The following is a 25,458-nucleotide window of genomic DNA, read 5'->3' as shown; positions in this document are numbered from 1 at the left end:
GCATCTACTTGTGCCCTGCTCTCGGTCTGAAGAAGCAGAGATTCGCGGCTGTCTCCTGCCCCAAGCCTCAGCGCATTTCATATTCGCTCCTGGCATGGCCGGGGAGCCGGGAGCCAAATGCGATCTCGTTTAAGCCTGGGTAGCAACATGTGGCTGATGATGGTTTTGTTATGGCTGTGGCTGCTCCTGCTGCTACCTCATAAATCCGGGCCTGCTCTTCATGTGCGCAAACATCACATCACAGAATTCCCAACTAAACTGAAACAGAAACAGAAACAGCGACATAAACGAGCAGCAAATGTGGGCAAATAAACATATGTAGACGCACTTAAGCCAAACACCCGGCCCGGCACCGCACTCAGTCACACACCTACCAGGCATAAATCATTTATTTGCAAATATGCATATTAAATATTCTATAAATTTATTGCCCGGCAGGCACATAGGCCATAAAACAAAAGCCAAAGCAAGCCATACAAAACCTTGTCAATGGGGCTATGCTCTGCTCTCTCTGCTCTAGTCCTACGTATATCTCCTGGCGCTGCTCCTCCTCCTCCCCAAAGAGCCGCAGCCATAAACAACTGGACAATGCAGCTGCTTGTAACATGTGCTTGTATATGTATCTGAGTATATTTGTGCATGTGTATCTGTGCGTGCAGATGTGTGGGGGTGCAGGCTGCAGGCTGCAGGCTTGCACTTGCATTTCCGAGATACTATATCCAGTGCCCAGAGCATTTAAACATTCGGCTTGAGCTATTTATTTTATTTAACGCTTCAAGTGCAAAATGTAAATTCAAATTTACTGTATTGCGCCTACGGTGGCCAGCAAACACAATCACATACTCGTATGCCTGGCAATGTGGCATGTCTCAAGGCTGCTGAGAGGGCCCAAAAGTTTGCAACAAAATGCTCAAGTTAAAAGTTGTTTGTTTCTTCTGGCCCTACTTTCAGCCGGAAATTGCGTTAAGTGTCCACTTAAGTTTCATACAATTAACTTTAACTTGGACTTTGGCAACTGCGACGAGCATCAAAGGCAACTGCAACAACTGCAACAACTGCAACATCAGCAGCAACAGCAAAATAGCACCAACAGAGCCAACTTGTTGGCTTTCGGGCAGGTTCAACGACTCCAGTTCGTTGCATTTTTCAAGTATTTTGTGTGCTATTCGTACGCTTTTGCATGTACCGAATTAAGCTAAAACTTTGTTCAAAAGTTGTTGCCCGTACTCGTAATTTGTTTGTTTTGTGGGCCAAGCACAAAAATCATTAAAATTAAATTAGTCCAAATAGTTGCAAAGTCGAGTCTGCAGTCAAAGGAAAATAAGTTATTAAATTTTTACTCTTCCAAATGGAAAAACGATCCCTTGAGCCAGGCACTCTCGAAAAGAAAGGAGCTTCGCAAACTCAAACTCAAAACTAATAAAAAAAAAACCCCCCAAAGAATTTCGGAGCTATTCAATAAAAATAATGAAGAACGTGAGACATTTGCTGGCTCTGTTTTAGTTGGCATACAAGGAAGCTGTCAGTGCCACTGCCACTGCCACAACCTCGGGCTCTGTCCTGCACATGATACAGATACAGGCACATAAAACCAAATTTTATGACAAAAGTTTCATCCTCATTGTTCTACAGTGTCAGATGCGTGGAGGCGAATGAAAAACCAAACAGAAGTGTAAATAAATACAAAATAAATTTGATGAAAATTGTGCAGAAAGTTCATTTAATATGGATTAAAAGTTTTCCTCTTCTGCTGCTGCCCATGCCTCGTGCCATTCGTGGGGAGCCTTCAGTGTCTGTTCTGTCGGTGTCCCCGTTCCTTAATTCGATCCAAATTGATAGGTGTGCGAGTGTGAGGACTTCAGAACTCGCTACCTTATGATGATTGGAAATGGCATGCGGGACATTTGCTGGTAATTGGATTTTAAAGTAGTCAAATCCTAGACCGTCTGTCTGGGCCAACGAATCGGCGATGACTGAACATGTCCATTTATCTGACAAAATTAAATTATATGGAAACTTTCCAATAGTTATTTTGGGCTTTCTGCTGCATAATTCATTATGGCTGGCCAGCAACTATGTGAAAATTTCGATAACTCACAAGTTTGAAAATTTGTGCGCAAATTAAATTAAGCTGTCACTGCCCACACCCACTCCCACACCCACGCCCACACCGTCCTCAGTTCCTGGCATCGTTCGTCGCCTCTCACCCGTGTAGTGGTGGGAGAAGTTGAGGGCACAACACTCAGGCCACAGAAACTTTCTTTGCAAAGTGTCAAGTTTTAGTTGTCGTAGACGTTTCCGAAATTATTTTTTGAAGTTTATTACAAGAAGGCGTGCGCGTGTCCAAGGATATACTACATATAAGAGTATACGAGTGGCTCTGAATGGAAGGGAGTCTCCGACTGAGACTCGTGTGTGCTCTCTGGCGCATAAAGATCATTGACCAGCCCCAGCCCCAGCCCCAGCCCCAGCCCCAGCCCCAGCCCCAATCCCTAGCCCCAGCCACAGCCCCAGACCGTCCGAACTTAAGTCAAAGTTTGGTGCAGTTTGAAATTATGTCACCCCGGCCAGCGGGTGCTCATTTGAAGCATTTGTCCAGGACATGACAAAAGTTCCTTAGTGTAAATTCAATAAGGCAACATTTTGCATAAGCGAGGCAGGTCCTGGTTCAGAGGCACAACTTTACTTCTGGCCCAAAAATGTTAAATGTTAATTTAATGAACACCTTTTTTCCTTCCTGCCCGGCCAGAGTTCGGGATTTAGCCCACCTTTTGTATGATAAGTAGAGGAAAAGTTATGAAAGCTGGAATTTAGTTTAACAGGAAGTCAGAGAATATGTGGCTGAGGCTGGATCGATGTGTCCTCTGTCTGTCTTCCCATAGAGGTACTGGTAATTCTGAAAAGATTGATGCCAGCTTCATTTTGTCAGCTGCCTCACTTCCGCCACACCATTTTCGACTCGACCGTTCGGAAGTGCACTCAAGGAATTGGCAACTGACAACTGGCTTTTATTTCGACCACCTCCAACTTTTCGCAGCCGAGGGCAACATCTCATTTCACTGTTTATTCATGAGGCAGCAACACTTTTCTTAATAAGTCTGCATGCCCAGGTCCCATGCCCATTCAGTGTCCCAGGTCGAATGTCCGTTGGCCACTGTATGACGCTGGTCCTGGTCAGCCTGGTCGGCCTGCAGTGTCCATCTCGCAATTGAGGTTTCCCCATTCCACGTCGATATACCGCCCAGAGCAATTGCCAGTTTTGGGAAAAGTGTCACATCTTCAGCTCCTGCTTCTGCTGGAGGAGACAGCTGCTGGGGCCGGCTCATTGTGTTGTAGCACAGTTGGCCGGCAATTGACCCACGCCTCGCACTTATTTATTTGCATTGTGCACTTTACAGAAACGAGAATATTTGTGATAAAAACGGACCAGCAGAGCAGTCCAAGCAGTTGCTCTGTGTCAATTTAAATGAGTTCGAGGCGTGTCAAATCCCCCAGGGCCTGCAGCTGGGACTGGATGGATTGCTCCGGCATCGGCAGATCCTGGCTCTATGAGAGCGAGAGAAGGATGTACGGATTGGGGCCAGATGCATATGCAGCAACCGACCGAATCGCTTATCTGCACTGCATGGCATTGTCAGTATTTATTATGCACTCAGGCTGCCTCATTTGCGTTCAGTTCTGTTCAGTTGTGATCTGCTTTAAGTGATTGCAAATTTGTTTGGTGGCAGCTTTAATGCGGTCGCCAGCCGGATCACACTGAGTCCCTGCCCGATTAATCAATGCACTCATGCACAATTAATGTACATTTTCGTTAATAACGCTCCGGCTGCTCGTCAGACGTGCCAGCACATTCGATGCAATTTCGTCAGCACAAATTTCCCCATTAAGTATCGGTAAATAGTGCATTGTGGAGGGGGTCAGGCATCAGCTCAGGGTTTCTCAAATTCACTTGGAGCCCCATAAGAATCCTGAAATTATGTTTAATAACTAAGCAATGGAGAATGAATGGGAAAATCAGCAGCATGGCTGCAACCTGCAACATGCTGCCCCATTGGCGACACCAAAGCGTGAGTCAAGTGCTGGCACCTCCGGCGTCCGCTCACTATAAATTTGATAGGGAATCAATGGAATCAATTTACGCTCCTCGCCAGCACAATGTCTGGCTCTAGCTGTGACTGCAGCCATGGCCATGGCCACGGCCAGGGGCGATGGCGATGACGATACGATGGCAATGGCGATACCGATACGGTTAGACTTTGTGCACTAGGGAGTAGGACGACGACAACGACGACGACCACAACGTTAGTTGGCTATTGGAAATGCACACTTGACATCCGACATCCTGCGACACGCAGGTCAGAAGGATATCGTGAGAAAAACCAACAGAGACACTGCTCGAAGCAGGAGCAAAAGCAGAGCCAATCTGCAGAACACTCGTCAGCCCCACCACCGCACCGCACCGCTGATTGTGATTGGAGGAACGAGGAGCGCTGAGCGTTCAGGGGATGAAAACATCATAAATAAATCAATTTGTAATTCGATGCGCGTAGCTAATTGATTTTAATTGTGCTCTGCGGTCTGTCAAACTCAATTTGGGGACTTTACTCTGCACTACTGGACTGTACACCACATCGCATCACATCGCAGGAAAAAGGATATGTCCCTGGGCAGGAACAACACGTTCCCTGCCCAACCGGCTAATTGCACGTAAATAAGCTGCGGTCAAATATCCGAGATTCGGCACGGACACGGGCCCCCAAACATTGCGACATGTGCCTGCCTTTTCCGTGTTTCTACTCGCATCTGCAATGCAAATTAGTTGACTTCAATTAGCAGGCCCTGCATCATTTCGCTGCACGCCCTGTTCAGAATACGAGAACTTGTACTAGGCCATGTCCCGGTAAAGGAAACAAAAAAAAAGGTATCTAATTGGCCCTCCCGCAAGCCCATTCCGTATCAGAGCCATGTGAGCACCGATGTTGTTGCGGTGCGTAGGCAATGTGGATCGAGTAATTGAAGGATCTCATTGTGGGAGGACGACTACTATCTCTGCTAATTGACGAATGTGTTGGCGAACAGGTTTCGTTTCAAGTTACGAACTGAATTGAACTCTCCTCCCCCGATAGCTTCGACATTTTCATTGTTGAAAGTACTGCAAATTTTTAATTGCATTGAATTAGAAGGGAAAAATTGAGTAAAAAAAACAACTAGTATTATGTTGCTTTGTCCGTGATCCTTGTGTTGTGGCAGGGTGAGGCAGACAAGGATTTTTCGCATTTGCAACAATCAGAGAAACCAACCGCAGAGCCGAGCTCCTGTATTCTGATATATTTTGTTGCTATCCTCAGCAGAGTGGTTGAAATTATTTTTGGTGCTTGTTTGTTCGCAATTTAATTTAAATACACACAGAGAGCAACTTTCCAGACGCTTGGCAAACGAAACGGAATGCGAAGATATTTATATATTTATTTTCGCATTTATTTGCAGAAATATTTTCTATGCAAAATCACGCACAATTCAAATGTTGCTGTTGCTGTTGCTGTTGCTGTTGCTGTTGGTGTTGTCGTTTCCATTGGCATTGCCGTTGTTGTGGGTATTGCCATGCATCTCTAAAAACACACTTTTATACTCGTATATGTTGGAGTGTGCGCTCTCAAATACATTGTGGCAACGGCACAAGCGAAAAAGGATCCCTATAGTATATTTGCAATTATTTGTGACAACAGAGTCGGAGCGGAATCGGAGACCCCTTTGGCTCGTCGAAAGTTTCTGCTGGAAGACGTTCAAGGAGCAGCTCTCGGCCGCTATTGAAAAGAAATAACAAAGCGCGCTTCAATAATTTTCCTACAACTCGTTCTAGAGATTCTAGAGGAGTGCGAGTACGAGTACGGGACCCAAAAATATAATACAAAATGCGCATGCAGAACGGAAACGGCAACGGGAACGGCAACAGCAACGCCAACCAACAAAAAATGGCTGCGAAAGGAACGGAACGGAACGGAAAGGGCGGAAAGAACGGAAAGGGCAGCAACGGAAAAGGGGGTATGCATTGCATTGTACTAGATTCTTTCTTTTACATTTCTTTCAGCTCTTCCGCTGCGTAACGGCAAGTTTTTCACACTTTGGCAGGCAAACTAAATGCAGACAATAACCAGAAGCCAGTCTGGAGAGGGCAGGAGGCAGAGGCACGGCTCGGCCTTTGTTGCAAGAATGTTCAGTAAGATTGCTTAACGCCAAAAATCAACAGTGGAAATTTGTTGAGTCGGAAAATGCATGGGGTCACCGGTCACATCATCACACTGGAAAGTAAAAAATGAAAATTTCAGCAAATTCCAGGCTTCCTTCCGAAAGGAATAGAACTAGACGGGCTGCGTTTAAAATTAACACACACTTTTATTTAATTTCACCACCATTTACAATATGCCCATACAAGGCTTTGATTTATTTACTTTAAATTAAATTAATATTATTTTAATTTGGTTTTGCTATAAATATATTTTACACACATTTTCTTATCTCTTTGATTCTTTGTTCTTTGTTTTTTTGGTATTCCATTTTTCTCGATCGTTCGTACATGTATGTATTTCTGTTTCTGTTGTATTTTTCACATTTAAAGTAGATTCAGTAATTTTATGTACTCTGCATATTTTCGTATTCTTCATTGGGTTCTCGATTTTCTTTAAGTTATCTTTGGATTTTCCATGGGTTTCGTGTAAACATTTATGTACGGATTGTGTATGTTCTGTGGACCACAGAACAGGAGTGCCAGGCCAGGCCGTGGAGTTCACCCAGCTCTTTCCTCTATGGGTGTTATAGACTCTGCTCTGGTTTATCTTGCCGTTTGGGTTTTAAGACTAGGCTAGTTTATAAATTTTCGCTTAACTCTAGTTTGTTTTTGGTTTTTGGTTTCGGGTTTGTTTTGTTTTGTTCTCTTTTAGCTCGCTAGTAGACACCACATCTCAAAGTGCGGGGCAATGAAATGAGAATGAAAAGCAGTCATCAAATGAAGATCATCGAACCGAACGACAAACGCAACTCAGGCTTGCTTAAAAAATATGTTGAATTACTCGTACTTAAGGATTTAACTAACTGGTAACCGGTAACACATGCCCATGCCCATGCCGGACAGGACTCGCTTAGGCCTTGCCCGTCCGTACTACTGGCCCGGCCAGTCGCTGCCTGTGCGCCTTGGAGGCGCCGCAGCTGGACAGAAGGGGACGCGGCTGCTCCTTGGAATGTGTCATCAATGTGGTGGCCGCTGCTGGTGCCGTTGCAGCTGCAGCTTCCTCGCGGGTGTCGGGAGCCGGGTGCTCGTTCTGGCCACCGACAATTAGCCCATGGCCCAGCAGGGAGCTAATAATCAGAGCTGCCAGGGCGCACATTACGAGGGGCGCCACGCAGACGCTGGGGCTAGGTCGGGGCGAGGGCGAGGAGGACGATGTCGAGAAATACGAACTGAAAAAGCTCGTCAGGCTCGTGTCGGATGAGAGCGTAACTGCAGTCCGGAAGCAGCCAAACAAAGAAAGAGAAACAGAGAGGGAGAGCGGAAACGGAAGGCAGATGGATCAGTAACTTTATTGCATAATTGGCTTAGGCGACCGGACGGTCAGATGGACTCACCTCGTGCCGGTATCGGATCCTTTTGCGGAGTGCCCAATTCAATTTCCTTGTACTCCTGATACAGGTCGCCGATTTGTGCCGAGCAGCGCAGCAGCAGGCCGCCCGGATTGGGATTGGGTGCGTAGACGGGCCCGCCGTGGCCGTAGACAGAGTTCAACCCGTACACGCCATTGTAGATGGCCGGATTGACGCTGGAGAAGTGCACGCCCTGCAGCTGGAGCTTCACGGAGATGCGGGAGGCAATCAGATTATCGATGGTTCGTATGTACTGGGTCTCCACATTGGTTATCTGGAATGGGAAAAATATAGGGTTAACGAAAGATTGAGAGTAGGCAAGGCGCAGGGATTAACATTTTTCGACGGCTCCTGGGTCTGTTTGTTTTACGCTCGCAAATGCATTTGCATAATTTAAAATGCCCAGACAGAGGGGACTCTGTGGGTGGGGAGGGGGAGTTTCAACATTTGGCAACGCTTAGCCCTCACGCTCGTAATAGTTTTGTTTGTACTCCTTGGACAGAGAAAGAGAAAGAAAAAACTTTTGCCAGCCAGCATCTTGTCGCCATTTGCAAGTTGGCACAGTTTGCCGAAGAGCCGAGCCGAACGGAGTTGAGGCGGTGGACGGGGGACGGGGGACAGGACAGTTGCCACATGTGCTGGGCGACACTTGTGTATGCATGGAAATTATGTATCAAGGAACTTTATCTGTGTTAATGTAATGCAGCAAAAAGCAGCGGCGTCTGAGCCAAACACAAACACACAAAGCGGCTGAGAGAGAGCGGAAAAAAGTGGAGGATCCCTGGCCGAGCAGGAAGCCTCACACAATTGCACACATTAGTGGCTGCGGCGTCAGCAGCAGGACATGCTTTCTGGTAGAAACAAGGACACAGACATGGACATGGACCAGAGCCGAAACTGCGCCAGACGACACATTTGACGAAAGTTTTGCCAGTTTTCTGCAGGCCTTGCCTGCCAGCCGGGCACTCTGCTCCTCCTCCTCCTCCACCACTCCGCCTTCAGTCCTGTCGTATGCGCCATTTCTGCCTTTCATTTGACTTGCATCTGTATTGCTCTGTATCCGTATCCGTATCCCTATCCGGATCCATGCCCATGCCCAAGCTCATGTCCCCGCTGCGTAACTCCACTTTATTTTCGCCAGCTCTAAGACGCTTAAACTTGCATTTGGCTTAAATGCTGCCAGCAGCTCCTTCATGCGAGAACAGCTTTTATGCTTAATGGCAGTTATTTAGTGCAATTCACTGTAAAATTGTTGCCATAAGAGAATCTACCGCTCGCCATCTCCAAGTCTCTTTTTCTCTTTCCCTGCATCTATGCTTTGTGCATAAATGTGTATGTGAAAGGATTTGCGCTTTGATAAATATTTTTTTGTTCCCCTACGCATGTGCATTGCATGCCAAAAAGCAGATGTTTAAGCAGCAAAACTTCTTTTTGTATTCCCGTATTTTACTTGCAGCTTTTCCTTTTCACATATTTTCCCTTTCCTGTGTTGTGCATACAAGAGAAATTATATATTTTTAATAGTTCTGTGCAGTTTAGTGTCGGCCCACAGAAAATTTGTCCCCAAGTCTTGCAAAGAGGCTCGGATATTGGGAGAGAATTTCGAAAATTCTCGTATTTCTCGTACATTGCATTGCTTAGTACAAAGGCTTAGTAGCAATTCTAAATAAACGACAGTCGATACGTTTAGAGCAAAAACAGCGACAGCCCTGTGGGAAAAGAATGCAGTAAGAGTTGGACTGGGAGCAGCCCTGTGCCAGAGTTTCATCGCGATTGTTGCAATTTTCAGAAATTGGCTGTGTGTGTTGGAAAACATCATCAAACATCAAACATCTGATAGCCGGAGACTCGTTTAGAGACGGCTACGAACACTAATTTTGCGTTTGGTCTATCATGCTATTTCTCTCTTCGCAGCAAATTTAGCAAAGTCTGAATCGAAATCGCGAGTATCGGGTATAAATGTAGAGTTGTCGCCCCAGCTATCGATATATTGTTATATTGTTTTTCCGCTTGGTGCTACCACTTTTTGGAAGATTTTAATGAGACAGAATGGACTTTCTGTACTTTGATACTTTTGGTTTTTAGATGTATATATTTTGAACACAATTTCCAATTATAGCCGATACTTGAAATAAAATATCGATGTTTTATACAGAAAAATCAACCCTGTTTTTGTGGATTAAAAATGGTGTCGAAATAAATTAAATTTGTCAAGCTCTGTTACAAAATCTATTCTGCTGTGAGTTTTCCCATACACATAGGCGAAGTGTGAATAAATACATTTGGGAAATTAGTCTTTGATTCAGTTTTATAGGTTTATTGGATAACAAAAGGAAACAATGACGCCGGCAAGCAGGATGAAGCTTTTCGGTGGGCGCCACATGGGCTGCATTGTGGAGCGCATTGAGTGGAACAAAAACATGGATCTCCTTGCCTACGTTACGGAGAAGGGAGAGGTGGTAGTGCAGCGGCTGAACTGGAAGAAGGTCGCAACCTTCCCCACGCCCGTTGAGGGAGTCAAAGTGCGCTCGCTCAGCTGGCAATTGGACGACTCAGTCCTGGCCGTGGGCTACAGCAATGGAAAGGTTGCTTTACTGGATGTCGAGAACGAGACCGTGATCTCGAGCGTAATCTACGACGACGACGACGTCAGGCAGGTATACTTTAGCGGGACTATCGACTGCCCGGAAACCTTGGGAGGCCACACTTTCAACGCTAATGACAAGCACAAGCTATTTCTACCCAAGCCATGGCCGCTGCCCGCAATTGACCCATCCCTGAGAACGCTAGAGCAAAAGCCTTTTCCCGAAGGTTCTCCGCGCTTCCTGATCGTAGTCCTATGCAGCGGAAAAGTGCATCTGCTGCTCTTTGCTGCCGTGCAGACGGGCAGCATCGATCTCACCCAGTACGTACTGCACCCCGAACAGTTCGAGGTGTTCGATGTGAAAATAAGCGGCGACTTCAATGCCATTTACGCCCTGGTGCGCGACGGTCAGCAGCTGAAGATGCTCCACTTCCGAAACCAGCTGCTGCAGGATTTCAAGGCGTCCATACTGGGGGTGGCCAGGCTCTGTGCTCACATACTCGAGACGAAGAACTACATAAATAGAACCGAACAATGCCTAAAGGAGACCTGGGAGGCTGTCCAGCTGGTGATGGATAATAGACTGACAAATTATGCCAACGCACAAGCATACGGAAGTACATCCGCAGATTTGTTGGAGCTGCACATCTTTGGCTTTTCGACGTTGGAGGTGGAGGAACTTCTTACAATGTCAGAGAGAGAGCTCAAGAAAATAGCCAAATCTGCGGAGCGCGGCTTCAGGGACTTGCATGCCCTGGTATTCAAGCCCCTCAACGAAGCGGCCATTAGTATGTTCTACTTTCTGAACGCGATAACCGGCTTGGCTCGCATGCCCCATTTCTATGAGTCTCTCCTCTTGCCGGAGATGGCCGTCGAGGCGATGCGTGCGTGCGGATCCTTTTATCTGAAGGTGTTCGAGCTACGAGAGAGAATCCATACCCTGGCAAACGATTCAAAGCTGTTCCACAACTGGCTGCTTTTTACCATATTGCGGCTGTCGCACCAGGAGATACCCGATGAAATGCTCCTTAGCAAGGAGGAGAACGCTGCTCTGGCTGACCTCCTTTGCTCGATGGAGCCGGATTCAGATGACAGCAGCGATGATAAGGCGGAGCCTGAACTCGGTGAAGCCTTTTCTTTGCCCTCGTCCAGATCCACACGTAGCCTGTTTAATATAGACCAAGTGGGTCAGTACCTGAAGAATGCCTTCCTGACGCAGCCCCACCCGGTGGACCCCAATCACCTGTGGGACGAGATTGAACGCGAGAGCAACTACATGGGCGCGTCCAATGTGTTCGTGCCGCACGACAAGAAGCTGTCACTGGTGCAGCAGCGCGAAAAGATGTTCAATGCTATCGATGGCATCCTCTACAGGCCCACGGAGAGCATCAGCGCCAGCTTCAAGCTCAGCTCGTCCATTATCTGTAGAGAGTTTCGTACTGTGGAGCCAGAGAAGGATCAGGACTTTCTTGCATTCAGCTACCATGCCAACGATTCAGCTAAATGTGATATGTTCGCCGTCACTATCAGCTGTGAGGAGGCCATGATCCTGCAGTTTAGTTGGGCCGAAGATTGTCTTTTTCGCTGCACCCGCGTCCACTTGAAGCCGGGCCCCTTCACCCAACTACTTGACGAGGAATACAACAACCTGCGCATCGTGGACCTGAAGTTCTACAACGAGTCCATCCTCTCCGTGCTGACCCAGAGCATGTCCTACCCGAAAGGTGTGCGTCCCCACAGCTGCCTCATTCAGTTATCGCTAAGCGAGTTGGAGAATCACTGCAGCCGTCACCATCTGGCGGCGCTCGTAAATCTGACGGATGTGGCGGAATCGCGCAGCATTCACGACATCTCCGATAAGACCGCCTTCAAGCTTTTGGATGGAGTGTGTACGATGCTCGCTGTCTCCAGCGGCCGCAGAGTGGTCACAGTTCTCTCTGACTCCAAGCGCAAGCTGACTATCTTCGAAACAGAGGTCGAGGAGACGTACGACACGGACGCGTTCCAAGGATCTTTTCTTCAGATCAGCCGGGATCAAAACGCATCCATCAGTGACGCTGAACAGCTCGATTCAGCTCGGCTTTGAATCCTTCCTCCTTTTTTTTGTAATAACAGTAATAAATATATATAAATGTAATATATATATCTACAACAAATTGATTAAAATTTACCCTTTTTAAGGGGAAGACAAAAACGCTTGTTTCTGAAGATAGTTCGGGCATTCTTGGAGCCCTGAAGATAGATATTCAATCAAGAAAGTGTAAACTGGAACTGAAACGGAAACATATCTGGAAGATGGGTTGGGTATTGTCTGGTTTGACTGCAAGCATAAATTCCCTGCACCAGGCACTCATTCAGACGAAGCCAGACAATGCTAAAAACCAATAAATATATTTTATACGAGTACTCCATCGAACATAGTGTGTGTGTGTGTGTGTGTGTGCAGTGCATTGCCAGCGTATCAATAACAAATAAATTGTGGATAGCACTGCAATATCTTTCGGGCCGATACGTTACTGCGCTCGGTTACTGTTACTGTTGCCAAGAATACAACAAAAATAAAAAGTATGGCACAAAAGAGCTGCCAAATAATGCTCCGTTAGGGTCTGCTCCTGGGCTGAGCAGCTTTTTTCAATTTTCCGCTAAATTTGGCAGGGCTCAAGTGCTATTTGTCTTCATTAATGCGAATGCGAATGCGCCTAGAAGTTGGCAAATGCCTCTCGAAGATTCGGTTCGTTCAACCCCGGGCCGGCAAATGCTGCGTAGCATTTTTAAGCCAACGCCAAATGACATGCAGCAGTTATTAATTGGCAATTTACATGCCAAATGATTAATGCCCGGCCCGACCCGGCCGGATCCGGATCCGGATCGGACGGAAGCAGCCAGACCCAAAATAGAGCCACAGCAGCCTAAACCGAAGGCACATATGTCACACGGGACACGGGGGATGTGGATGTGGATGTGGATGTCGGTGTGTGATGCTGGCAAATGCTTGCTTGGCTTGGTTTCAGGGACGGGAGTGTGGTTGGGTCGGGGACCTCTTGCAAATTACTGCTGTGGCATTTCACCGCAAAAACTTTTGTCAACATAAAGTTCTGTGGGGGCCCAAGTCTTGGTCTTGGCTCCTTGCTGGCGCACCTTTTAACGTAAACTTTGCTGTGGCACAGACCATGCTCGAAATGTCGGAAGTGCCGGAGAGTGTGGGTGTGTGTGTGTGTGTCTCTGTATCTACGTGTGCAGCCGACATCCGCCTCCGCCTCCGTCTCCGCCTCCACCGTTGGCTCCCCTCCGTGTTGATTTGCACAGCATGAAATATTCATTTGTTTCCTGTGATCGGCAATTGTAATATATCTTCCTCCTGCGGTATCGTTTTCTACTCAATTTTAGTCAATGTCTGCCACGTTTGCTTACTGTTTGTTGTCTTGCCATTGCCGTTGCTACTCCATTTGCCAGTGCCGAAATTTCCCGATGTCCTTGCTCCATGTGGCAGCCAGAGGAGCATTGCCGATAAGCTATCATTTCATTTCCAGCCAACAACCCGTTTGAATATTCCCTTTTCACAGAGTCGGAGTCGCAGCCGGAGCCGGAGCCGGTGCCGAGGCCGACGTCGCAGCCTTGTCCTTGCTCCTTGCTCCTTGCAGTGCTCGCTCGAGCATCGAGTTATTGCGGTGCAAATGATTTGAATTCATTTATCATGTTTAATGCGGGCGCTGCCAGTGCGCTGCTGGAATGTGGCAAGGCAGCCATTTTTCACCGGCATTGACAACCCTCGCCACTCTCTACTTTAAAGAGTCGACGGCAAGTCAGGCACTAGCATAATGGAGAGCTTTTCTTCAACCAGGGACCAGACCAGGGATTTTGGTTTATAAAATCATCGGAAACCAGTAAATTGTAAGCCAGCCAGGATATTCTTTTGTTTTCCTGAACAATATGCTCTCTGCACCTATCGAGCTGTCAGGTGCCGTTGAGGTCTTTTAGTTGGTGAGCTCATGGGTGGCAAAGATCATATTTCTCAAAGTTTTGCGCTTTCATTACAATGGAAGCTAAGTCCGATGCAATCCAGACTTTAATTTCATCCCGCATACAATCCGAAATCCGGATTGTATCCCAACCACAAATTAATACGAATATTTTCCTATGCAAAATTATGCATCATCCCAATCCAAGACACATCTTAAGCATGGCAAGCAGCCCGGAAATCAAATTGGAGTCAATGCAGTGCTTCTGCAAACCTGTTCAGGCACGTGGCACTGACTCTTCCACCGTGTACCTTGCAGTGGCGAAGGCATGGGGCGAAATGGGGAACTTTGCCTTGACCAATTCAACTGCTCGTGACATCGGAAGGGTGGATAGAAATTATAGCAGAGGGAGTAGAGGTGTCCCAAAGAGCAGGGAATGCAGGAAGGGCAGGAAGGGCAGGGAGTGAGACAGTACAACGAGTCGCATGTGGCATGCATATTCATAAAATTGCAATGGGAAAAAAACCGTTATTCCGACAGCTCTGGCAGGAAGACGGAGGCAGGGATGGCACAATGGCAGCAACGACAACGACAGCAACCAAAAGTGAAAATCCACACGGCATGACAGCAATGAGAGAGGGTCTTGGAAAAAGACGGCTCACAGCTGCGACTCCTGCTCCTGCTCCTGCGGCTGCTGCTGCTCCGGATCCCGCTTTTGCTGCCCGGGCATCCATTCCCATTGGCATCCCCAGTAGTGGTGCGACAAAGGATCTGGTTATGTTTGCGACCGCATAGAAATCTGTATTTCACAGTAACTAAGTGACAAAGGAGGCGGCCACAGATGCGGCTCAGCCTTGGCCTCGTCCTCGGCCACACAGACTATGCATTGTTAATACACATGACAATTCTCACTCTCTCTTTCGCGCGCTGTGGCAGGCTGTGAAATTGCGCATACGCCACGTTGACGGATGGACGAGCCCCTAAGGCGAATGGTGGCAGAAAACAAGACACACAAAAACAGAAAAATTGGAAGGGAACGAACCCTTTTGATTAAAGTCCCATGTCCCAGCCCATTTTCATGTTCATTTCTCAGCAGAATAGACAAGGACTTCAAAGGATTCGGAACTGCTTTGAACACAAATAGCCGCTGACCCGCTGTCAGATTTGTTTTTCTTTCCGCAAAACATAAAATAAATTGAAGTGGTCTCGGACCGAAGCCTAGCCCAAGCCGAGACCCGGATCGGGACCCAGTTACAGACTTCAGGCTACAGGCTACTTGACTGTAATATTTCACTGGAATAATTCCGTGATAAAGTAGAGTACAGTAGAATGGAGTACAGTAGAGTAGAGTAGAGTAGAGTAGAGTACTTACCACCATGTTGTTGATTGTGAACGTGAGCTCGGCCCGCGGGCGCGAGGGTGGAGTACTGCAGTTTGCTCGCAGAACGTCGCCGGGCTCGTAGCGCGTGTGCTCCGTGGACAGCTGGGGACGCTTCTCGGGCAGCTCTGCGAAATACGGAAAGGTTGGAAAAGGTTTAGCTTCAGCTTGTTGACTTTCTAGGACAATTCAATTAGTTTGTCTGACTTGGGCCGGTTTGGGCACTTCTCAAAACACATTAATAGGCGCATAAGTGGAGACAGGAAACCCGTGTCCCCCTTAGCTCTTCAATCACAACCGCACCGCCAGCACCGCACCAGCGGAAGGAGTTCGGAGGATCTGCGTAGCTGCAGAGCTGGCCACGCTTAACTTTTTAATTAAGTCAACCGGGGCGGGGCCCCGGCCACCACAAGACCGAGAGCAACAAAGTAACTAATGAAGAAAGTAATTTCCATGACAAAGGCGGCGGCAACTTTGCTCTTCCCTGCTCCCTGGCCGGGCATGGCTCAAGGCAACTTTCTCCCTGTGTGTGTCTCGCTTTCTAATCCTGACCCTCTTACAGCACCCCTCACAGACTTTTTGCTGCCTTGGCTTTGTGCAGATTTTGACCTTTTTGCCAGGCATCAGCCAATGCAAAATGCCCAGTGCCACTTGCCTCTGCCTTTGCCTTTGCCGTCAAATTCTGTCTAATGAGGGTCAGTTTGTGCCGCAAGTTTCGAGTTTAATTTAGCAGCTGACCAGCCTACTTTGCACTTGGTTTTAGCTAGAACCGCTCCCCCTCCTGGCCCGTTTCGCCCCGCCCTTTTCGTTTGACTCATGTCATTAAGTTATTAAACTTAAGGCTGCCCAAATGTTTGCCAACTATAAACTTTTGACTTGTGCAGAAGGCAGAAGGAGCCCGCCATTGTGACTTAATGAAAGCCAGAATTAGCATAACTTTTGCGCCAGGCCATCCATTGCCCTTTCTTTCCCTTCCCTTCCCATTCTTTCACTCTCCTTTTCTTTCGCCCCTGCCTGTCTTGGCATTCAAGTAACAGGCATTTTCGCTGTTGTCCTTGCCGCGACGCGTATCGAGACCGACAGGGCGCGGCACAGCTCGGCGCAAGGACAAAGTGTTTATTTTATGTGCCTCGCAGACTCTGCGCCACAGCCAAAGCCAGAGCCAGACGCAGTCTCAGCCTTTCTGGTGGCTTCTTGGCCCGCAATCTGATTGCCACTTGAGCTCATTAACACACGATTAAACCTCAGAGTTATTTGCACCAAGGACAGCGCTTGCCGCTGCATAAGTGAATGGGTGCGCACGGCTAAGCGGCGGCCACAATAGTGATGCATAAAACATAAGACTCACAGCGAAGCCAGCACAAAAAATATGCCGCAAATCAATGAAATTAAAGCGATAGTTTAGGCAAATAAGTTCTCTGATCTGTCCGTCGTGTTCAGTGGCTCTGGTTTTATCTTAAAGCATACATACTGGTACCATTTGCCGGATTCAAGGCATGTACGCAATATGGTTTCTGTTGCTGTTCAGCCTCGGCTTTGGCCTCGGACTGTTTTGCTGGTGGCTGGGGGCTGTAGTAATTTATTGTTTAGCCAGCAAGTTATTGGGGTTTTAGTGTCGACGACATTAGGGCAAAGCCGCAGAGGCTTACACACACACAAACACACACACGGGCCAACAGAGCGCCCAAGACTTGAGGCTGGCTCCTGTCAGTGTGTCAGTCCCCGGCTGGCTTATCTCGCATTGATGTATGTCCTACTCTAGAGCCCCGAGACCGAGACTAGCCGTACAACAAAACAGTAGAGCAACCAATTAAATACCACAGCATTTAATGAAACTTTAATAACTTAAGAGGCAGCCAACAAAAGGGCGTTGCGTGGCTTGGCGCGTTGCGACGCGTCCTTGAAACACTGCGGGGCATTTGCCCGAACCGAAGACCTCATGAATTTAAAGCAAATGCATGATCAAAAGCCCTAATCCCTTGATGCTAGTTAGGAAAAAGCGGCCAATTAAATGGGCTAAATGCGGCGTTAAATATAAAGCAGACGGGCACGCAGGCGGGGAGGAATTCAAGAAGCGCCAACCAAGCCCGCAAGGGCAGGAGGCAATGGCAATCTAATAAAGTCGACCAGGACGCGGACGCGGCAGACATCTAAATGTTTAATGCTGGGCAACAACCAGCCAAAGAGCCAACCAGTCAGGCAGTCATCCAGGCCGTAACCCAGACGAGCTCTCAATCATACGCACGCACACAGCAAGACTGTGTCGAAGGGGTTGCTGGCTGGGGTGGATGGCTGGCTGGCTGGCTGGCTGGGGTGGATCGGTGGATGTATGGAGGAGAAATAAATCGCTCAGCAAGTGGCATAAAAATCAGCCACTAAAGCAGAATTTAGCTGTCGGAGCGAATTTCTCGAATGCTTAAGGCCAAGCGGATATAAAGATTAACTCTGACAAGCGCTGATGCCGCTGCTCCGACTGTTTGTTGATTGCGCAGATGAGCTGCCGCCTCCTGACTTCTGCGTACAGCCTCATGCCAGCCAGCATTCCTGTCGATTCAGGTCGCATTACGCATACGCCCCATATGCTGCAACGACCCACTAACCCACAGCACAAGTGGATGGCCAATTGTTGTGCTCTTGTGCTTGCGCCTCCCTGCCATTAATGGCAGCTGCTAGCTGCGCATCAACTAAATAATTGTTAAGCCGAAACGGACTGGCGCTCATTGCTTTTCATGACCCTGCCACGCTGATTAAATCCGTAATTCAGGGCGCGCCGTGAAACGCTCATTTAAAACGCATAAAGCCGTGAAATGCGTGGAGCACAGGTAAGACTCCCAAATGACCCCAGACAACACCACCACCATCCACCTACCCCACATTCCACTCCATACAACCTGCTTATCTGGCAAAGTCGAAATGGCCTGTTAATGACGCAATTTTCAGCGGAAAAGTTTCACGACCAGCAGCCGAAGCAGCCGGAGCATCTGCCGTGACCTTGGCCCCCCACAAACGAATTGCCAAAGAGCCAGAAAGTTTTCTACGCTCTGGTCTGACCCTCTCCCAAAACAGCACCAAGTTGACGTAACGCTCTTAGCGATCAAAGGAAGGAGACTGTCAAAGGTGGCCGGATAGCTGATACACTCACTCTCTAGCATGGCTAGCATGGAAGCTTTTAAGCGCACTTTAGGCCAATTTGGAAGAATCAGCTTAGACATAGAGTGGAGATGGGAAGTGGAGGGGAATGGGCGTGGGCGTGGGCATGGGAGGCACTGAGATGAAAGCGAAACGAACTGTAAGAGACTTACCGACAACTTGCATGGTGTCCACTGCTGTGGCTGTCGAGAAAAGTGGGGCGTCGGCGGTGACTTCGCATGAAAAGTTTCCAGAGAGGCCGAATCCAACATTGCGTATGAGCACCTGGGTGGCATTCGAGCTGGTAACCTGTTGATCAAGAGCGGATAGTACAAAAAATTTAGTTTATTTAAAGTTATTCCTTCCCTGTTTCCTCACACAAAACCAAAAATAACAATAAATCGTCTCTACACCTGCCATCTCTCAGCTGTCCGCAATCTGACATCGAACCCCACAAAGAAATGCACTTAAATTTATTAAAACAGCTTAAAAAATAAACAAATACATATACACAGTCCGCAGGACAGGAATAAACGACAAGAAAAACTGTCTGCTGGCTAGGTAAAAGTTTTCCACGGCAGGAGCACAACAAAAAAAAGAAAACAAAAAACCCAAAAAAGTACAAAAGTACCAAAAAAACTAAAGATAAACTTGCTGGAACAAACTCAATAGCCTGGTGAAATATTTAGCCAGATTCAGAGCAACTTTATCGAAGCTACGAAATTGCAAGGACCTGCATCGCCTCCCAGCTCCCAGCGCCCAGGCTGGATAAACTTTTTCAATAATCTAGCCAAAGTAGAATTACCCGAGGCCGAGACTCAATTCTCCGACATCAGCCCCAGTCCCAGCCCCTGTGCCAGCCCCTGTGCCAGCCCCTGTGCCAGCCCCGTCTCATTCACAGCCTTCTCGTGGCTGCAGTTTTTGCAGGTGGGCGACAAAACTCCGACGCAGCATTCAAAAATTTAAATGAAAATTGTGCCGCAGATAGCTGCGCGTTGATAGCGCCCAGGACCGTCGGAATCCTCACGGCCAGACCGACGGACAGCCGGTACTGCAGTCAGGTGTCCCCTGGTATGCCTTGGCGTTTTTTGAATAACCGCCAATAACAATAAAACTGCCAAACTGAATATGCATGAGCGAAAAGTTTAAAATATACAATATAAATAAATGCAGTGTGCGCGCAATTAAGGACATCAAAGTAGAGGGAGTGGCAGGAGTGGTGCCATACGGTTCCGTATCTGGTTTGTTCGGTTCTGTCTGGTCCTTTCAAAGTGGAAGCCATTGACTGACTCAGTGGCCAGAAAAAAGTGCAGCCATCGATTGCGAAATGCTTTAATGGTTTATTCTTTTGAAAATTCGACTTTCCCAACCCATTCACTCACTCAATCACCCACTCATTCGCTCACGTCTCTCTTTGAAATGTATCTTTTGTCTTTTTGCCATACTTACATCGACATGAATGCCAGGAAATGGAAACACTTTCGTATTGGGAAATTCACCGGGCGTGTAGCGGTAAAACTCCAATTGACCGCGATAGAACTTCGCCGAATAGAGCGGTGCCCCGTCCAGGTCGTACATGCAGCGCAGCACCACGTGCTGGCCCCGTCGTACCGCCGGTGGTTCAATGATTAAATTGACATTGCGCAGCGCGCACTCCACGAGCTCTGCAAAGGGGAAACAAAAGCGGAAAATGTTGATGGAATTACGTGTGAATGCAAAGCAGGGGGAATTCCAATTTAGTTTTTTAAATTATTGAAATATTGCACGAGACCCGGGCTCGGTAGCGGCACTGATAGCACATAAGCCACCGCTTAACTGCACCGCAATTGCTTGCATTTCAGTTATTACATTTATTTGTTGTATTTGTTGTGTCTGTGGTACTCCGTTCGCCTGCGCCCGACATACCTCAAATGCCATGCAAATTCGGTGAAAACTCAATTCAGCTGGTCAAATTTATTGCGAATACCCTTGGCCACTCTCATTTTTGATGCGATAAACACAATAAATATTGTTTTTGAGCTTCCAGAGTTTCCACCATTTTTGTCTAGCATTTCCGGTATACATTCCTCAAAGGTGGGATCATTTCAAACACTTTACATTCATAATAAATATAGGAATCTCTTCATTTAATCTCTACAATTTTAAAATATTATTTATAAATACATACATATGATATATCAAGAGTATTCAAAGCTTCGACCTCTGCAGAAATAAAATTTGTTGCATCACGCTTTTTTTTCTCGTCGAATGATTGTCATATTTGGTGCTTAAATGATTTATAAATATTTTTTCAACAATGGGAAGCTTGAAAGATTATGGTGGTATTTCATAGGCGCCCTTGTCCGTGCTCATACGCATAAAAATAATATTTTAAATATTGAAACATGGCACGATATATCTCTGGTAGGGCAGATTGATAACTAAATAAATAATTTAAATCTGAAAATACGGATAATAATAAACACCACCTCTTGGCACTGCAAAAGTAAATCAAGCTTAAAGCTAGCCAAAAATTTCTTGAAAAATACCAAAACTCTACATCTCCATTCGCCGCAAGAAGGACCTTCAATTACTTTTGCAATTTTCTTGTTTGCTCGCCAAGTTTTATTAATTACCAAACAATCAACGCCAATTTCCGGCAACTTTACGGCCGCCCATTTCGGAGTCGTTTGTCAACAAATGCGTAGCATTATTCAAGGCACCGCAGCGGAAGCTGTCCCGTCCCTCCGTGCCCCCCACTCGCTGGTGTGGTGTCGCTGTTTTACAAGCATTTGCAGCGCTTCCAACATAGCCTAACAAGGCACTCTAAAATTTTTTATATCTTATTTGGGTCACATTTCATGCGGCTGTGCCCTTAAGAGTAATGGCACATAATTTGCGGCTTTGCCGGCCCCCCATCTGAGGCAATGGAGAAAGGATGGATGTCCCCATGTAAACTGTAGAATGGAGATTGTGGAATACTTATGAGGCAAGAATTCGGCAGCCTTGCAAATCTCTCGCGAGGCGAATAAAATGAAATTGTTTTCATCTTTTTATATGCCGTCTGTGCGTAATTCATTACCTTCGGGAGTTGTTCGCAGACTCGTATATCGGGTGATATCTCTGTTACTGGGGGAATCTGAGGGCAATTGGTATGATTTCCATGATGCCATGAGTGCCACAGCCATTGCCACTGCCACTCGAGTTGACCTTTCACATTTACTTCATTTGCAGGCTGTAGAATGAATTTTTGCACATTGACCCTAATGACCAGCGGGGCCTGCCAGCATAATTGGCCGAAAGTGTCCTTGCCCGGGTCCTGGGCCATGCCAGTGCTCGACTTAAGCAGTACCTTAAAGTCCGGCCCTGCTATTCCCGCATAAATATTTGCACACTGAAATCGAAAATTCCGCTTGTTTGCCAATTGAAAATTGGAAAGTGTAGTTGAAACTGCACACAGCATGTAGCCCGAGCCCGAGCCCGAGCAAGGAGCATCCCCAGAGCAGCCGGGACAGGTGTGGAAGGTGTGGCAAGGGCAACAGCAGGGCCTGGTAAGGGTTGTAGCAGCGAAATGCAACCGCAAATACTTGCTTATTGCTGGCAAAACTTTGCTTGTTAGTGTTTAGGTTGGAGTGCAGCAAGAAATCATAGCACACAGCCGGGTGCACAACTTCCAATAAGAACCAAACAATGTCTATAAATCCACACACACACACTGGCACACACTGGCACACACTGGCACGAGGGAACGGAACTATAGTCTGCTTGCAAGGCAAAGATGTAGTTGAAAAGGTAAAAAGTTTGTGCAAAAGTCACATATTTGTTCGATTTTGCTAAGTGCCAGCTTACAAGTGCCTTGTCCTTATCCTTCTGCGATTTGTTTACATGGCAGGCAACAAAGAGAGAGAGAGAGAGAGATGAAACAGAAGGGAGCTTGAGCTCCACTGCTCGCTCCCGATGTTGCCCGGCTAGTTGGAAAGGAAGTAGTGTTTTCCTTCGCCCTGCCCCCATACTAAATATCAATGCAGCTCGAATGCCCCCTGCTACTATAAACGCGCCCTTAAAGAGGGTATAACGAGCTTTACTAGTCCTTTTTTAGGATAACGAAGTTCACAGAGAGTACATAATTATTAGATGCATCCGTAGGTATGTTTGTAGAGATATATGCATACAGGAAGCACATATTACTATATAATATAAGTAGATGCATTGATCTGGAAGGGTATTACAAGTTTCGAATACCTAGACAAGCGTTCTTTTCTTCCTTCCTTGTTTGCTTCTATGTTCCTGTCGTGCTCCCAGGGCACCGCTCTCATTGTCCAGGAGGGGGCCGAAGCAGGAGAGTAAACACTTTTCACGCTCCTTTCACCGCACTTTCTTTTTAGAGCAGCAGCTGCAACCACCCCCAACCCAACACCCAACCCCCCGGCAGCCGCCTTGTTTATTGTTTTCCAATCTCTGGCCAGAGTGCGTCATTGCGGGAATTGTTCGGTCGGAGGAAACATCGCTCGTCGTTCTCCGAAACCGCAAGTGATACTAAATTGAAAAGTTAGATGCCATTTTTTGCTGCCCTCCCCCAGGGAGAGGTCGATTTTTTGTTGGCTGTCCATTGGATAGTTCGAAAAAGTTACCAAAATTTGCTTGTGCTTTGCCGCTGAGGCAGTTTGGGGGTTTTGGGATTGTGGAACTTCTCCAATTGACCGAATGGTACTCTAGTACTCGCTTTAAACTGTGTTCCAATCGGGGAAGTTGGAATTTTGTATTCAAATGTTTTCTCCGTTTAGATGCAAAGTCCTTGGAGTGGTCCCCGAAATCCCGAAAACGTGGCTTCAGCAACAGGCAGCAGGCAACAAAGCAAAAGCAAAAGCAATAGCAAACAAGCCCCAAAACTGAGTGGGCATATTTATCACAGCCCAATAATTTGTAGAGTCGCTTATGTTCCCATGGCGCCCTTCCCTCTCGCCCTGTCCCTCTCTGGGTGGGGGTATGGCAAGCCGAAAGCAAACAAATGTCGGGGCACCAGGCATGTAATACTCGTGCTCGTATCTGTGTGCATTCATGGACGTGCGTGTGGGAGTTTGAATGTGCTTGTGTGCACGTGTGGGTGAGTATTGTTTCGGTATTTAATAGGCTTTTGTTGCAACTTGAAATGGAAATTGCTAAGGTTGCCGCCGCTGCTGCTGATTCTGCTCTCCTTGGCATGTTTACCAGGAGCTCCTTGAGCCTGCGCCCGTGCCTTTGCCTGTGCCTGTGCCTGTGCCTCTCTGTACCTCTCTGTGCCATCGTCGTCACCCTCTTTGCCTGGCTGCCAGGCAGCCCATTGAAAGATTTATCATTCACCATAAACAGAAACTGAAACAGAAACAGCACGGTGGCAAATGAGTAGGGAGTGGCTCTGGAATCTTACAGGCTAAATGAAGCAATGGGAAACGCATATGACGACCCACCTGTCTGGGCCCGGGATGCCCGCTTGTGTTGACAGAGCCCACATAAGCAGGCCGTACATACATATATATAATGGAATTTCTAATAACCAGCCCCAGCCAGTCTGCGTGCTGGGTCAACAGCATTTAAGAACCGTCAGCAGGCTCCAGCAGTGACAATCAACGCTGCAGCAGTTCATTTGCACAGAACCCGGCCCCGGAGTACAAGACTGGTTTGGGGTCGGTTTGATTGGGGTCGGGGCTGGCAAAGTTGCAGTGCCCAAGTGCACTTAGTCAAGCATCGGCTAACATGCACTTCAACAGCTCCATCCATAGCCGTAGCCACAGCCCAGCCCAACTTCCGAGAGGTTCGGTTCATTCGAAAGCCAAAGCAATTTAATTAACATAAAAAACGCAGCTCGCACAATTCAAAACCATAAATCAAAAGCCCGCACACGCCCAACACTAAACTAATACCAGGGCCGGCCAGAAAAGGACCGGACCGGACCGGACCGGACCGAAAAAAGCATACATTCATGCCCTTCTGTGTATGTGTGGAAAAAAGTCCAGCAAAAAGTGCAATAAGGAAGGGTCTGGGAGCAGAAAAGAAAAAAACGAAACGTTTCTAATGAAACACAAACTGCCAGTTACGGTCTACAGTTACTGGCGGCTCTTCTGGAAGTTATGCTTCACTGGAAGTGGATATGGATACCCACCAAAATTTGTTTTTCTGCTATTTGCACCCTTGAAGCGAGCCGAAATCTTTCCCCCTTGATCATGCACTTCATTTTGTTGCCAGTCTATTTAAGTAGAAATCGTTACCACTAGGATATGGAGATTGTAAATCTTTGTACAATGATTTTTAGGAATACAAAGTCGAGACCTTTTCAAAATGTTTTTAAGTATAGAACTTCATTAAAGACTGTTTAATTTCTAAAATTGTTCTGCTTAAAGGGTATTCAAAGGTAGTAAGAGCCTTCCGAAGCTAGGGGTAGCTCTTCTTTCCTTTGTCACAGCTCAACACCCCACGCTGTGGGCCCAACCCTAGCCCACGCCACACCACGCCCCACCGCAAGCATAACCCGTTCGTGTCGTGTCCAGAGGGCATCAGCATAAACAAAGAGCCCAAAGAGCTCGCCAACATAATTTAGTTAAAATTCCATCGGTCCGGGGCGTGGACTGAGCCGCACACACCTCACCAAAGGAAATGAAAAATGCTGATTATGGAAACGCGAAGAGTAATTTGTTGTGTGTTATGGCGGGGCTCATTTGGCTGTTTGCCTGTTCGGACCGAAGGGGCGGGCGGGGATTATTAAATTCGGTTTTGATTCGGATTTTCACAATTTTCATTTGCTAATTGCATGATGGTTA

At 47.2% G+C, this 25,458-nt stretch overlaps 2 protein-coding genes across 3 annotated transcripts in view; one reads left to right on the top strand and one right to left on the bottom strand.

Moving 5' to 3' along the window:
* Positions 1 to 6,373: 6,373 nt before the first annotated feature.
* Positions 6,374 to 25,458, bottom strand: part of LOC108157383 — a 45,803-nt gene continuing 26,718 nt past the window's right edge. Inside the window, exons 3-7 of the mRNA XM_017289414.2 lie at positions 20,135 to 20,349; positions 18,859 to 18,994; positions 15,551 to 15,684; positions 7,621 to 7,909; positions 6,374 to 7,495 (exon numbers count right to left, since the gene is read on the bottom strand). Of these exons, the coding sequence (XP_017144903.1) occupies positions 7,137 to 7,495; positions 7,621 to 7,909; positions 15,551 to 15,684; positions 18,859 to 18,994; positions 20,135 to 20,349 (1,133 nt within the window). The 3' untranslated portion in view covers positions 6,374 to 7,136. The remainder of the gene's footprint in view (positions 7,496 to 7,620; positions 7,910 to 15,550; positions 15,685 to 18,858; positions 18,995 to 20,134; positions 20,350 to 25,458) is intronic.
* On the top strand, positions 9,817 to 12,353 carry LOC108157382 (anaphase-promoting complex subunit 4-like). 2 transcript variants are annotated; one of them, XM_017289412.2, is made up of 2 exons: positions 9,817 to 9,874; positions 9,942 to 12,353. In XM_017289412.2, the coding sequence occupies exon 2, from the start codon at positions 9,975 to 9,977 to the stop codon at positions 12,303 to 12,305; it is 2,331 nt and encodes a 776-aa protein (XP_017144901.1). In that variant the 5' UTR covers positions 9,817 to 9,874; positions 9,942 to 9,974; the 3' UTR covers positions 12,306 to 12,353. The 2 variants fall into 2 exon arrangements, with proteins under 2 accessions (XP_017144901.1, XP_033245478.1); XM_033389587.1 differs by having other exon boundaries at positions 9,824 to 9,874; positions 9,930 to 12,353.

Source organism: Drosophila miranda, chromosome 2, assembly GCF_003369915.1.
Source record: "Drosophila miranda strain MSH22 chromosome 2, D.miranda_PacBio2.1, whole genome shotgun sequence".
NCBI lineage: Eukaryota > Metazoa > Arthropoda > Insecta > Diptera > Drosophilidae > Drosophila > Drosophila miranda.
Note: the sequence above shows the minus strand (reverse complement) of the source record. Positions and strands in the feature narration are given on the sequence as shown.

Coding starts and splice junctions, on each gene's coding strand:
- LOC108157382 (XM_017289412.2), top strand. CDS start 9,975: ATGACGCCGGCAAGCAGGATGAAGCTTTTCGGTGGGCGCCACATGGGC.